Source organism: Myripristis murdjan, chromosome 14, assembly GCF_902150065.1.
Source record: "Myripristis murdjan chromosome 14, fMyrMur1.1, whole genome shotgun sequence".
NCBI classification, from domain to species: domain Eukaryota; kingdom Metazoa; phylum Chordata; class Actinopteri; order Holocentriformes; family Holocentridae; genus Myripristis; species Myripristis murdjan.
Genome location: NC_043993.1, coordinates 32807877 through 32821610, shown reverse-complemented (window position 1 = coordinate 32821610; position 13734 = coordinate 32807877). Strand labels below are relative to the sequence as shown.

Genomic DNA, 13734 nt, shown 5'->3' with positions numbered 1-13734 from the left:
CAGCTCTTGAAAAGTCATGGAAAAGTTGTGGAATTTAATTGGCAAATTAGTCTAGAGACCTTGTTGATAGCAGGAGATGTGAGTTGGCTCGGTGTGTCCCAGGCCTTAAGGGAAAAATCAACAGTTATGTGTCCACAGTGCATAATGCATATTTTAATGCAAGTAATGTTACAAATTAGCGTTGTTTACCCAGGCGTGTGTGTGTGTGTGTGTGTGTGTGTGTGTACGGTGGTGGCTGGGCAATCCACAGCTATTTGTTCCCAGATGGTCGTGCTCAGAACCCAGACCTGACAGGGTTGTGTGAACCCTCTCCACAGGACCACATCAAAGTTACTCAGGTTTGTCTTTGTTTCTCTTTAACACACACACACACACACACACACACACACACACATTCAGTGTTGTAGAGCATCCTCCTTTCGACTGACTGTCCTAAAACTGTTATGTTTATCTTGTTTGTGCCAATGTGTTTTCATGCATAGATTATGAAGGTGTTCATGTTGTCTGTTGGTGTCATTTCTGTTTCAGTACTCCAGTAACTTCATGCCACATATAAATTATTGAAGGAGATGTCACTTAATAGAATTGTCTTAAGGGCTTAATTGAACTGTTGTTTTAATCTGACTATTGGCACATTATTCTGTGTTCTGTTCTGTTTGTGGTGGTTGGCCAACTGCAGTAACGTGCTCAATAGTCACGTCCAACATGTGTATATCAGTATCGCTGTGGGGATGACAGCAGCATGAGTTATCTGTGTGGTTCATCTCACATTATTTTGTATGAAAGCTGCTTCTTTTTTTTTTTTTTTTTTTTTTTTTTTTGAGTGTTTCTTGTTAAAAAGGTATGAGTCACCAAGCTGACATTTTAACTGGCCACACCTTTTGATTGTTAAGGCCTCTCTGGCATTTGTAATACAAAAACACCACAGCAGTAACTGCTTTCCACTAAACATGAAGCCAGATTTTTTAAAAAAAAAAAAACTGACTTAAATATTTGGAAGAGTTTGTGAGGATTTTTTTGTAGTACTGCCAGTTGTGATGTGCATATCAACAGTGTGCTTCTCTTTCTGTCTTCGTCTCTGCAGGAACAGTACGAGCTGTATTGTGAGATGGGCTCCACTTTCCAGCTTTGTAAGATCTGTGCGGAGAACGACAAGGATGTGAAGATCGAGCCCTGCAGCCATCTAATGTGCACCTCCTGTCTGACTGCCTGGCAGGTAGGACTGAGCAGGCATTTACAGGCTTGTCGGACCAGTTTAGACCGGATCTTCCCAATCCGACAGTTGGAAATCTTGATTAGAGGTTTGGTTGGGATCAATGGTCCCAACAGCAAATTTACCTGGTGGTGTGAGGGCTTAACAGATTCAGCCTGAAGGTGCGTTCACCCCACGCATTGTTTGGAGCAGTTACATTAAACTCTGGAGCCGTCACAGCTTTAGCTCAGTTTGCTTGGTCAAGTGAGAACAGTGCCATTTTAACTCGGGTGGCATCACATTACCAGATTCCTGAAAACGCAAACTGAAGTATCCCAACACAAAGGGCCAGGTAGGAAGATAGGATTTTAGCATTTGCTGCCATTCATTTTTATATATTATCTGCGCCATTCCCAAAATAGCAAAACATCTACTGTCCTGTTGACAAATCCCTAAGAAAAATTAATAATTACAAGCACTTAATGATGAATAACAAACTTCCAAATGCAATGCATAGTTTATAAGCTTCAGTTTAAGTTAAGTTAAGCAAACTTTATTGTCCTCATGGGGCAATTATTTGTACAGCCAGCAGAGAATACATAAATAAATGATAAATAATAAAGACAGCTGGTTCATACACACAGGATACAGGACACACAACCTTTCTTTCGTGGAAAATTATACTTGCTATACCTGAAATTTATCACTTAGACATCATCTGGGCTGGCTACTTGAAATGACCCGGAAGCACATGGATTTATGGGTGTAAGGGCACAGATGTTTACATCATATCAGTCTGGACTAATGCTCATATTCATTTATTAACTCAGGTCTTCTTTTTTATGGTGTTTTTGCTTTATTGGACTGTAGTTGAAACAAAGAGTGAAAGGGGAATTAAAAAAAAAAAAAAAGAGGGCATGACGTGAGACAAAGGTCCCGGGTCAGATTTGAACCCAGGCCTTTGCGGTTATACGGTATGCACTCTAGACAGAACCAGCTGAGCTAGCCGATGCTAATTACAGACCTTGTAATGCTCTTTGGGCCCTTTGAGCTCCTGTACTCTCTGTCACGAAGGCATGGTCACTGCTGCCCTTTGAGATAGGGAGGAAAATACCTCTTACCTGATCAAGCTTTATTCTGTTCCATCAGCGCTAACCTTTTGCTCCCTGTGCGTCTGTCAGGAGTCCGAGGGCCAGGGCTGCCCGTTTTGCCGCTGTGAGATTAAAGGCACCGAGCCCATTGTGGTGGACCCCTTCCACCCCAAGGCCAGTGGGGCCTCCTTTGCCGGCTTCCTTGGGCCCAGCAGAGCGGAGGCTGCTGGGAACGAGGAGGAGGAGGATGATCGCCTGGAGGACCAGCACCTATTCATGAGCAGGCTGGCCTGCACCAAGGTGGGAGCACCACATCTACAGCACAGAGCTTCTCCACATTTTCACAGTTTTGGATGTCAAGTGCTCTAAAATATCACAAACTTGGTAAACTCCATGTACTAAAAGATCCCCTTAAAGAAAATACTGAAAGTAGGAAGGAAGTTAAAAGAGCCATAATAAAACTTAACTTCCCTCTCTGTGAAAGAGTAACATCTGTACATCTCTCTTCCTGTTTAGACACAGATTAGGATCAGATGAGGTCATGGGGACCCGTAGAAACATTTTTGTTGCTCAGTACTGAATAGTAAATTTGTCGGCTGCGTTGTGGATCCCTTCAACATTTTGAGGACCACTAGAAACATTCCTGTCATGACAAGCCATCCCACTTAGTGTGTGTGTGTGTGTATGTTTGTGTATGTGTGTAGGTGGAACGCCCACCATCTCCAGTGTCTCCCCTCCCTCCAGTGCCCCCCCGGCTTGACCTAATGCAGCAGAGACCCCCCAGCTCCCACGGGACATTGGGCCAGGGAGCCACAACCAAGGCAAGTATATGAGTTGGCTTGAACTTCTTTGTGAGAAAAAAATTGAGTTTTGCACCTTCAGAGTGAGGTCATTCTGAGAAGTTCTCACTTCTTCAGTGACCTAGAATTAAGATTTGCATCGCAAGTTAAGAGTGTAATTAGGTTCATGTTAGTTTTTAGTGATCAAAGTTTGGATTAGGGATTAGATACTTTTTTTTAAAATATTTATTTATCCAGCAAAAGTTAACTGAGCCTCCACACTGTTTTGCTTCACATTCATACAGTTCCCTAATCCCCACATTCACATCAGGAGCTAACCCATAAGACCACAGCCTTTTACTGTTGGCCACTGAGCAGCTGCACTACATCTGCATACACACACTTGTTGCATCCCAGCTGCAGCAGAGCATTTTAAGTTACCACACCAGCTTAGTTATTCTTCCACCGTAGTCTACTGGTTGAGTTGCACTGATTGACATTTTACTTATGGGTAAGTGGACAGAATTGCCTGGCTTGTCTTATTTTTTCATAAACAGCCAAAGCTGGTATTGGCATATGTAGGTTGAGGATGCTGTGAGTGTTTCCATAGATTACCTCATCTCAAACATTCATTTCAGTCACATTGGTTTATGTCGAGTAGTTTTGGAAACTATTCAAATGCCTTCATGTTTTCTGCATGTTTTACAGATTTAATTCATTTATTAATAATTAATTAATAAATAATTAATAATTTCATTTATTACCACTGAAAGTACACCATAACTGTTTCATATAAGTGCACTGCAGTTCGATTAAAAATTAGGTAAAAAGATAATTAATAAAAACATTTGGTGGAATGTGGAACCACCTAAAAATGGGACACTATAGTAGAATGCATACAGTAACACCACCACCTTCCTCTACTCCAGATGCCAGCCGCTCACAGAGACAAGCCTCTGCCGTTGCCCCCAGCCCTGAGAGAGCTGCCCCCTCCTCCACCTCCAGAGCGCCCCACCCTGGCCTGTCAGGACTCACGGGTCCAGAGGCGACCCCTGCCCTCCACCCCCGATCAGACCTCCTGGGCCTCCAACTACATGGTTCCACGGCCAGTAACCAAGGCCCCGTCCGCCCTGGCCTCCACCCCGCAGAGCAGTGGAACCAGCGCTGAGGCAGGGAAACCCCCAGCAGCCACCAACGCTGTTTACTGCATGGCTGCAAGGTAGGAGGCTCCGCTGTGAGGAGGTGCAGAGGGAGAGAAATGAGTAATATAAAGGAACCAGAAATAAAAATGAGTAGGTAACACTTTGTATAGAAGAATTTCGATTTTTACTGTTTCACAGAACAGTGACCATGTTATATCTGCAGCAGACTGATAAAATAGTTAATCTACACCAGTGACTCCATGATTACTTGACCAAGTGCTTTCAAGACTCACCTTTCCAGCCTGTAATTGGAACAAAAACTCCACATTTATGGTCTCAAGCAACATAAATACTTCTGAAAGACCATCTGGGTAACATCTGGCATGTGGTATTGATTTGGTAATGAGGGTTAGATTGATATGTCAGTTATTCGAATATATTCTGCTTGCGTTTTTTTTAGTAGGATTTGGTCCAGGTAAGTGTTGTCATCATCTGGTGTAATGGAGGATGCGGGTTATGTAGATTATTTCATTTTTATGTTTTTGTAGAATTGATCAGTACAATACTAGTTGTTTAGTAGAAGCCCTTAAACTGAGTAGATTTTAATTTTATTGGATTCCACATGAATATATGTTTATTATTGTTCTTATTTTTGTTGTTAATTATCACCATTCGTGGTTGTCACTGAAAGGTTTAGTGTCCCATGATCGTCAAAGTGCTTTTTGAAAGGCTTTTACACTCAAGACATCTGCATCTCAGTTTGACTACATGGTGTATAAATCAGAAATGTAAAACACACTCTGTATGTGCAGACCCCTTCCAGCTCCGGTCGTGTCGGGTGCTGAGAAGCTGTCATCCGACTGCGAGGAGAATGAGTACATGAGTCCCACCTCCCTCCCGGCCTCCGGTGCTCACTGGGTCGTTTCAGGCTACGCGGTGCCTCCCCCTCCAGTGCAGGCCAGCCACCACAATAACATCAGGTAAACTCATGTCAACACTGTGAGCAGAGCTGTGCTGAAAACTGAAAGATGTGACATTTTTCTAGAGTGTTCAGAGTTATTGTGAGATGTAAAATGTTTTAAATTTTTATGGAAATTTGGTATGGCAATGTCCAGATCTGATTGAGTTTGGTTCTTGCACAACAGGCTCAACCTAAACAACGATTGAAGCATAATCACAATGCAAAATATTAAAAACAGCTCACAGAAATATACTGCTGGATCGATACATGTAATCAGTTATTAATGGGTAATTAGAATTACACCAGTAGCAGTGGTCTTTGCTGGCAGATGATTTTATTGTTTGTATTGTAGGGGTCATTTATAGCTTCACAGATAAAGCCTTGTGAAATACAAATTAGGGAGAAACCCCAAGTGCTTGAAGTTACAGTAAAGCATTATAAAGCTTGATTATTGACGGTTAATTGCAGTCTGCACAATACGAAAAAACTAAAACCTCAGATATTCCTTTTTCCAGTGATTCAGATTCGACAATTAAGCTTTCCTTAGAAAGTAATACCAAAACTGTTCTCTTTAACATTTCATGAATCAGTAACAGTTTGGAGGAATCCACTGAGTGCTGATATCCGGTGCTCTGCAGGCTGCTGTTTGGAGACTAAATGCTTTCGAAACATATCTCAGCATTTGCAAAAGTGTTCCTAATAGGTTCCTCAACTATTCCATTCGTGTGCAAGTTGTTAATTTTCTTGGCTAAACGTTTGTCCACAAGAGGGCTCTACAGTCCAAGCTTTTTGCTCCCTGCTTTCCCCATGAAAACATCAAACATGCTTCCTGTATTACAAACTATAAACACCCCACTACATTCATTTTATACTTTTTTTTTTTAATTTCAGTTGTTAAATTGCTCATAAAATTTAATTCCAGCATAATTTTCTTAAAGGTTTTACATTTACATTTGTGCCTCTGTGAAATAAAGACCCTGTTCTCTTTTTCACTGTTCAATTTTATACTTCATCTCAAATGTTATTTTACTTGAATAGCATGGAGTATCTTTTTTTGTGGACATTAGTCAAAAGAATCCCACATAATACAGCTTTTAAGTGATTTTTTTTCCTTTTCTTGGTCCCAGCAATGAGGCAGATGATGGTGACTGTGAGGACCCTCAGGTCTACGAGTCCATGTGCAACATTCAGGCCCAGGCGGGTACAGCAGAGGCAGCGCAGTCCTCAGACTCAGGTAACATACACACCAGCCTACCTTTATCCTTTAAGGGGAAAAGTAAGAGGTGTAGATGTTTTAACTGACACGCTTCACCTAAGGTGCCCGGATTACTTTAGCACCGGCTCTAACTGGCGGAGAAATGTTAGTTGCAATTAGGGATATCACAGTACCAGTCAATGCCAATACTGGTAAAAATCTCAATACTGATTTCAGCACCACAGAGAGAATGATATCCCACATACTTCAGTATAAATGTTTATTATAATAGCTTCAAATAATGAATGTGGTTGGTTAGGTTGGATGTGTTTCCACTCTTCGTCTGGAAAATGCAGAAGCACTGTTTGCTCACTGGTTTTTGCTCGTCAGTGTTGCCTTCTTCAGCTGTCTCCAAGGCAAAATACTTCCATATGTGGCTTTCTTGTTTTTCTGTGTGCTGCTGCGCTCTCGCGAACTCTTATGCTGGTAGTGGGTGTGCAGTCACTGACAAATGTGGTACCCGGCGGTACTACCGGTACTGTATAAACACCAGTACCATTAGGTTTCTTGGAATTTGGTATTGACACGGTAATACCAGTGGTTTTTGTGACACCCCTAGTTACAATCTTGAAAATCTAACTAGACACACTAGACTATTTTTGGCCAGTGATGATAACGCTTTTTTTTTCTTTTGAAGCAATAGAAAACAAAGATAACATAGATACCATTTCCAGGAACTAAACTCATCTGAAAACCTGCAGACTTACTAATTGCAAAGAACACCCCACTTGCAGGAAATCATTCAAATAAATGGCAACATTTTTCGATTAAATTTATCTGAAGTGATAAAAAGATCAAACAGGCTGTCTGGCCTACAGGCCCGGCGGCCTAAAATATGAACACGTGGCATCACAGAAACATCAGCAGCTTACAGTGTATTACTTACCATTTCACTGATTCTTGGGAATTTGGATAAAACAGGTTTTAATTTTGAAAAAAAAAAGTGTGTTAAATTACAAAATCTGAAGGTATATCATTATAGGCCAAGGTCTTGGCTGTTCAGCAATGTACCGGTGCAACCTCCTCATTTTGCATTTTTTTCATAAAATAGGTTTTTCCAGTTATTAGGCTACTTTGTTTTTGTCAACACCGTCACCGTAATGTTTTTTTTTTTAATTTGAAAAACATATTTTTGTATTAAAGAGATTATTACTTTAATAACTCAACAGCACCAAAGAAACATATTGTAAGCATATTCATTTAAAACCAATATAACTGCCTCTGACGGTGGTGACACTAATCTGACGGTGGTGACAGTGTCCTCATTAAAACATACATTTCCAAAATTTATACCACTCAAGTCAATGGCTTCTTGCTTAACAACTTTATTTAACTATTTGGTACAAAAAATAAGAATCCTGAGCACTGTTATAAGCATTTTTCAGACTTCAGTCATCACCGTCAGACAGAAAACCTGACGGTGGTGACGTCTGACGGTGGTGACAAAAACCTGCTCTTTCACATGATGAGCATGAGTTGTTCACATTAGCCAGCTTGTTTCCCCCCTGTTGCTACCTGCATCAGACCTCTTCTTAAAAAGTATACATTTATTCCATAATCTAATCTAATATTTTTTATACAGAAGTGACGGTGTTGACAAATTATGGTTGTGACAGTAGCAGTTTCCAAAAATATGAAGAGATTTAAGAGAAAATAGAAAACTTCCAGGAGCCTGAGCGGTCTTGAAGCATGCAGTAGAGCTGAAGGTTTGAAAAGGGATCCTCAGGAATGTAATTGACCTTGTAGTTTTTTTTATTATTATTTTTTAAATAAATATCTGACGGTGGTGACGAATATCTGGGACACATTTTGAGCAACCACAAAATAATAGTAAATATTGTTCAAAACCCATCGTTTGTAGTTTTTAATACATATTATGATGTACTCTTTCATGTGGTAAAGATATTATTCAATGAAATTATTACTTTTTGTTGTTTTAATCAAGTTGAAATGATTATCTCCTATCCGAGGACAACTGGTTTTGTAGGCCATGGGCCAACATATAATCATTAAATTAATACAAATTAAAAATAAACCTATGAAAAAACCTTACAAATGTGCAAAGGACCCCCTGATTATGCCCTTGATTCTTTTTATTCATTAAAATGTTGTAAATTTCCAGCAGAAATAGCATTTTTCTTACTAGGACATGATTTATCCAAATTCTCAAGAATCAGTCATTTGCTATTTGTTCAGTCAGTTCTTCACTTAAATATGGATGACAGAAAATGAAATATGTGCCACATATTCACAATATAAGTTTAGGACTGTGATTTATTTTTGTTACTTTTTTTTTTTTCAAGACCATTCTCACCAGTCGGCTGTAGTGTCCCAGGACCAGAATGAGTTGGAGGATGTTTATGAGTATAACTACCCCAGACCTGTGGTTCCTCCAGCCCCCACCAGAAGAACCCTGTCAGACATCAGTGGCACCTCAGCAGCCTTCAGCAGCCTGAGCATGGATGACCCCATCGAGGCCTGTATGTACCACAGCTGCATTTGGGTTGCATCCTGCTGCTCCCTGAATTTCATATCCATGTGTTAAGTCTTTAAATCCACTTCACATCACAGGATTTAAAGCAATTCAGTCTATTTTTGATAAATTGTCCTGTCTGGTAACCTCATCAGGGTTGACAACCTAGACAGTATAATCATCCATGTGCCCTTTTCAAATTGTTGTTGCTCCATATTGACACTTAGGCAACATTACACAGTGATAGTAGGTGATCTCAAAACTCACAGCTTCCCAGAGAGAGTTTCTTGTTAGATCATGTTTTGCCTTTTCCAATTTTAAATGTTCCCAGAGATATTCAGTGGGTTTGATGTCTTGTGACTGTGGAGGAAAGCCATGCAAGTCAGCATTCCTTGCTCTTCCTTGGACTACAAATAGTCTTGGCATAACTTCAATGGATGTTTAGGGTCCTCATCCTCATCAGACAACTTAAAACCAAAAGGGATGACATACTTGTCTCTGCAGAATAGAGTGGTACTTATCTTTGTTCAGTGTGTAATGGATCTTGTGCAAATAGCAATTCATCTGTAAACAAGACTGATCTCCAGTCTTCAGCATTGAAAATTTTGTGTTCTTTGGCCCATGCTAAACATTTAGACTGTTTTATTGTCAAAGAAGTGGTTTGGAAAATGATCCTAGAGAACCGTTTGGTCCCAAGCTGCTTCACTGAGCTCTTGATGATGCTGATTTGTCAAAGTCAGCTAAACAGACCAAAACTCAGTCAATGATGTTGGTGTTTTTTAAGTTCTCTTCACTGAACAGTTAGGTTGACCAGCAGGACAATGTCCCCAAAACTTCAGGCTGCTTGAATTGAGCAGTTTTTCCTGCTTATTGTGGTAAACGTTGTCTTCCTTATTTGTTCTCAGCCATGTTTGCAGCAGGTCCAGATCCTGACCGCCCTCCCAAGCCCCTCCCACGGCGAGCCAACTCTGACCGACGGCCTCGACCTGTTAACCCCGAAGGCGTCCCCAGTCCTTCCTCCACCATGGGCCCCTCCTCTTCCTCCTCTGGCCCTGGCAGCCTGGCCATGAGTGGGGAGATTGAATGTCTGATGTCCCAGGGCTACTCCATCCAGGACATCCAGAAGGCCCTGATGATAGCCCAGAACAACCTGGAGACAGCCAAGAACATCCTGCGCGAGTTCGTCTCCATCCCCTCCACGGCACACATTGCCACATAGTCTTTACGGCCACGGCCATTCTCTCCGCCTTGTCTCTCTCTACACATTGTGCCATTATAATGGATAGCATTTATCAAAGCACTTTCCTGAAGGTCCAAAAGTACTTGCCAAAAGGTTGTACTTTGGCGAGCAATGCCACATTCACGTCATATTGGAAGAAGCCGAAAAATGAGGTGATGTTACTACAACACTTGATGCGGTCCTGTGGTTAAGCTGGTAGAAGATCCACAATTGAAATCATTTTCAAGAGTGAATATGACAGATTTTTTTTTGGACTGCCAGCATTGGTGGATTTGCTGCCATGTTTGACACCAGTTCATGATGAGATATTGGCAAAAATCCCATATCCTACTTGGCAATGTCCACCAAAGGACTGATGTCCTTTTTTTTTTTATCTTCCCATATTTACGGTATAATCAATATGATGTGAATGCCGCATAAGCAGACTGTTTTAAGGGAGAATTGAAGCCTTTAATGTGAGCTCCATGTAGCCAAGCTTTGAGCCCGCGGTCGCTCTGTTGTACTTTGCTGAGGTCGACTAGTGCCGTGGCTGTTTCCTCAGTCTGAGTGCATTCTTTTATTAAGCTACGTGTTGATGCTTTGGTGACTTAAAATAATAGAGGTGCGGAGTAAAGAAGCCTCATGCTGAAAAAGGTACTGTCGATTGGATTTTATGATGTTCGTGTCTCATTGCTGGCAGCCGTTCAGATCCACGTTTAACTTGCTTCTTGGCACATTTTGGTATCGGAATATGTAGCTACACAAGCAAGTTAGGAAACCATTGATCGATCCCGTGGTTTGTGCTCATGCTGATGAATGTGAATAAGTTGCATTGCATTGTTGCAGGGCTTTATGTCATACATTTCACTGTAAATCGTTCTATATAGATGAAGTGATGGTGTTTGACAGGTTTAACACAATTCCCTGCAGCTCCCGGTTCAGTGATGGTTCTATAGTTAAATAACAAACCTGAATAATGTGTAAGTACTCTCATAACGTGCTGTGTCGTGTGTAGTGCTAACAATGGCTGAACTGTCAGTTTCGTTTTTTGTTTTTCACATTTTGTCATTTATTTTTGTATAATTTACTGCCACCATTCATAGTGCTTTGACAGAGAAGTCTGGTTTATTCTGTGAATAGCTTCTATATATTATGTTATAGTTTCTTACTAAAGAATGAAAGGACTTAAACCTGTCCCTTTTTTTAGATTTATTCTCTCTGGGAATCCATGTGTGTGTAATTTATTTTGGAATAGCATTGCATTTGTCCCTGGGGAAAAAAAAACACAGCTTCTCTGGGTTATTATTGAGGAATGATTCAAGGTATTACTTTGAGCTCAAAACCAACAATAACACAAGGTTGCATCTTGTTGTGTGCTCTCAGGTAGTCAGAGATACTAAAGACTGCGCTATGTGCAGTAATAAGCCAAGGTTGCATGTAAGGAGTCAACAGATGTTAGAGGAATACCAGCTGCACTGGGGGCGCAGGACAGGTGTTTGGTGTATGAGACAGTGTGTGTATTTCACTCAAAAAGGACCCTTCCAGCATGATGTTTTTTCTGCTCATTTTTTGTTTTCTTTGCATTCAATTTTTTGTCTACGTTTACATGCAGGCACCACAGCTGTCAATAGTTTTTAATCAGTTTTTCCAAACCCGTCAGGTTCATTAGCTCTCATTCAGTTCTAACCTGCATAGACTCTAAACCAGAGATAGTTTATAAAGGGAGATATCCCACCCTCAAGAACATGTGAGGCCACCCACAGCGGGAAACAGAGAGCACAAAAACTGAGCCAAACAGAGTCAGATGTGCTTAGAGGAATGAAATGTGGAGACATTTAAGGAAAAAAAAAGCTTTTCGCCTCTGATTCTGTAACCAGTCAACACCACACAGCCTCAATGTTAGTGGAAATCTGGTCTTTGTGGATTTCTGGTCTTCATTGTAAATATTTATCTGTGTAACAATGACAGTAATATCCCAGTTACTGTTCAATATTTGGGATTAAAAAATAGTGATCTTTGCATAGCATTTAGCCCTATTGACTGCTGTGTATTCTGTTCCATTTAGCAAATGCTCAACGTCGCCCCCGAAGGCCCACAGACTGTACTGTATTTTTTTCTGTCACAGCAGTCACTGCCTATGGTATGGCCTTTTCTCTCTTAAAGCTTTGGCGGAATCGTCGCTGTGAGAGACGGAGCAGTGGCCTTGCAGCAGAACACTAATATCAGGCAGAGAGCTAATATTTAAGGAGTGCAAGCAGGAACACTACGAGCCACGCCGAGACAGGACTTTGTGTGCTTGCAAACAGTTTCCCATTCATCACATCTCTCAGCCACATCTCTGTGGTGATGCTAGGATGCCACAGTGCTCTCGAGTCAGCATACAAAGCATGTGAAATGAAAAAGATCTCACAACTGGATTTTACACTTACAGCTTCGGTTTGCAACCCTCTTAACTGGGAGAAACTCTCATAAAACAACTAAAACTGTATCACTAACTGATAAACTCACTATTAAATCATTCACACGGATGTTAAACAGTAAGGGAGTAGAAGATTTTTTTTTTTTAATCATGCTGGAATGGTCTTTAAATTTGGACTCATCACTTCCTGTGCAGAGAAGATGTGCCACCAGTGATCCCATTTACACCAGGCTTGAATTTGCCTAAATAAGCTGAATTTACGGTGTCTTCATTAGTGGTGATGGGTTAATAAGAAAAAAAAATCTTCCCTAGTGCAGCTTTAATCCCCCCTCCTCCTCAGAAAAAGGCATTATAACACAAAGGAGCATTTCTTTTTGTATTACCTGATGTTTTTGATCCATACAGAGAAGAATCCTGGCGGTCCCTTGACTTTGTTTTCACTTGATCTCAACGGTACTCTTTGAACTTTGTATTATACGCAGTGTATTGACTGTAATTCCTTTACCATGAAAGTGCCACTCCATGCGAGAACAGACTTGAAGCCGACAGACCCGGCATGTCGTGTCGAATTCCTGCTGGAGGCCGCTCTGTCGCACATCATTACTGTTCAGGACCCCTCAGAAATGCTTCGGTCACTTGTAGGACAGCTGGTGGTGTTCGACAGGATCCATCGTTAGAGTCTACATACAGTATGATATAATCATTGTTAACCTAGCCTTTTAAAAAAAAAATTAACTTGCCTACTAAAAAAAAGCTTTATTTCATTACCTTGTTATTGCATGTGTAAATAAGATTTTATTTATTGTTTTTAGTTGTTTTGTTTTTTTTATCCTCAGCGTTCATTGTGTTGCCATGTTTTCATGCCTAAGCCATAAAGATTTTCAATTAAACAGTATTTTCTTTAACATTTGATCCGTGTGTTTTATTGGTAGTGACACCAGGCTTTCATATGTATTGAAAGGATATCCATATGTCCTCTAAGACATAAAATTAAATAAATAAATAAATAAAAATCTAAAGTTATCCTAACCTTTAAAAAGGTTTCAAGTCTGGTTGCAGTCAGAAAGGTTGATCTTGATGCCAAAAAAAAAAAAAAAAAATCAGAATCAGAAATACTTGAAATAGAAAGTACTTGGATGAGGTGTAGCTGCTCAATTCTCAAGAGTAAAAAAAAAAAGCTAACTGCTCAGTCTGCATAAAGGA

The 13734-nt window shown here is 40.6% G+C and overlaps 1 protein-coding gene across 1 annotated transcript in view; it reads left to right on the top strand.

The window, feature by feature from the left end:
- Window positions 1–13443, top strand: part of LOC115371437 (E3 ubiquitin-protein ligase CBL-like) — a 28958-nt gene extending 15515 nt beyond the window's left edge. Inside the window, exons 7-15 of the mRNA XM_030068827.1 lie at window positions 251–338; window positions 1085–1216; window positions 2374–2583; window positions 2988–3104; window positions 3992–4281; window positions 5017–5184; window positions 6293–6399; window positions 8724–8900; window positions 9799–13443. Coding sequence (XP_029924687.1) covers window positions 251–338; window positions 1085–1216; window positions 2374–2583; window positions 2988–3104; window positions 3992–4281; window positions 5017–5184; window positions 6293–6399; window positions 8724–8900; window positions 9799–10112 — 1603 coding nt within the window. The 3' untranslated portion in view covers window positions 10113–13443. The remainder of the gene's footprint in view (window positions 1–250; window positions 339–1084; window positions 1217–2373; window positions 2584–2987; window positions 3105–3991; window positions 4282–5016; window positions 5185–6292; window positions 6400–8723; window positions 8901–9798) is intronic.
- Window positions 13444–13734: the final 291 nt, after the last annotated feature.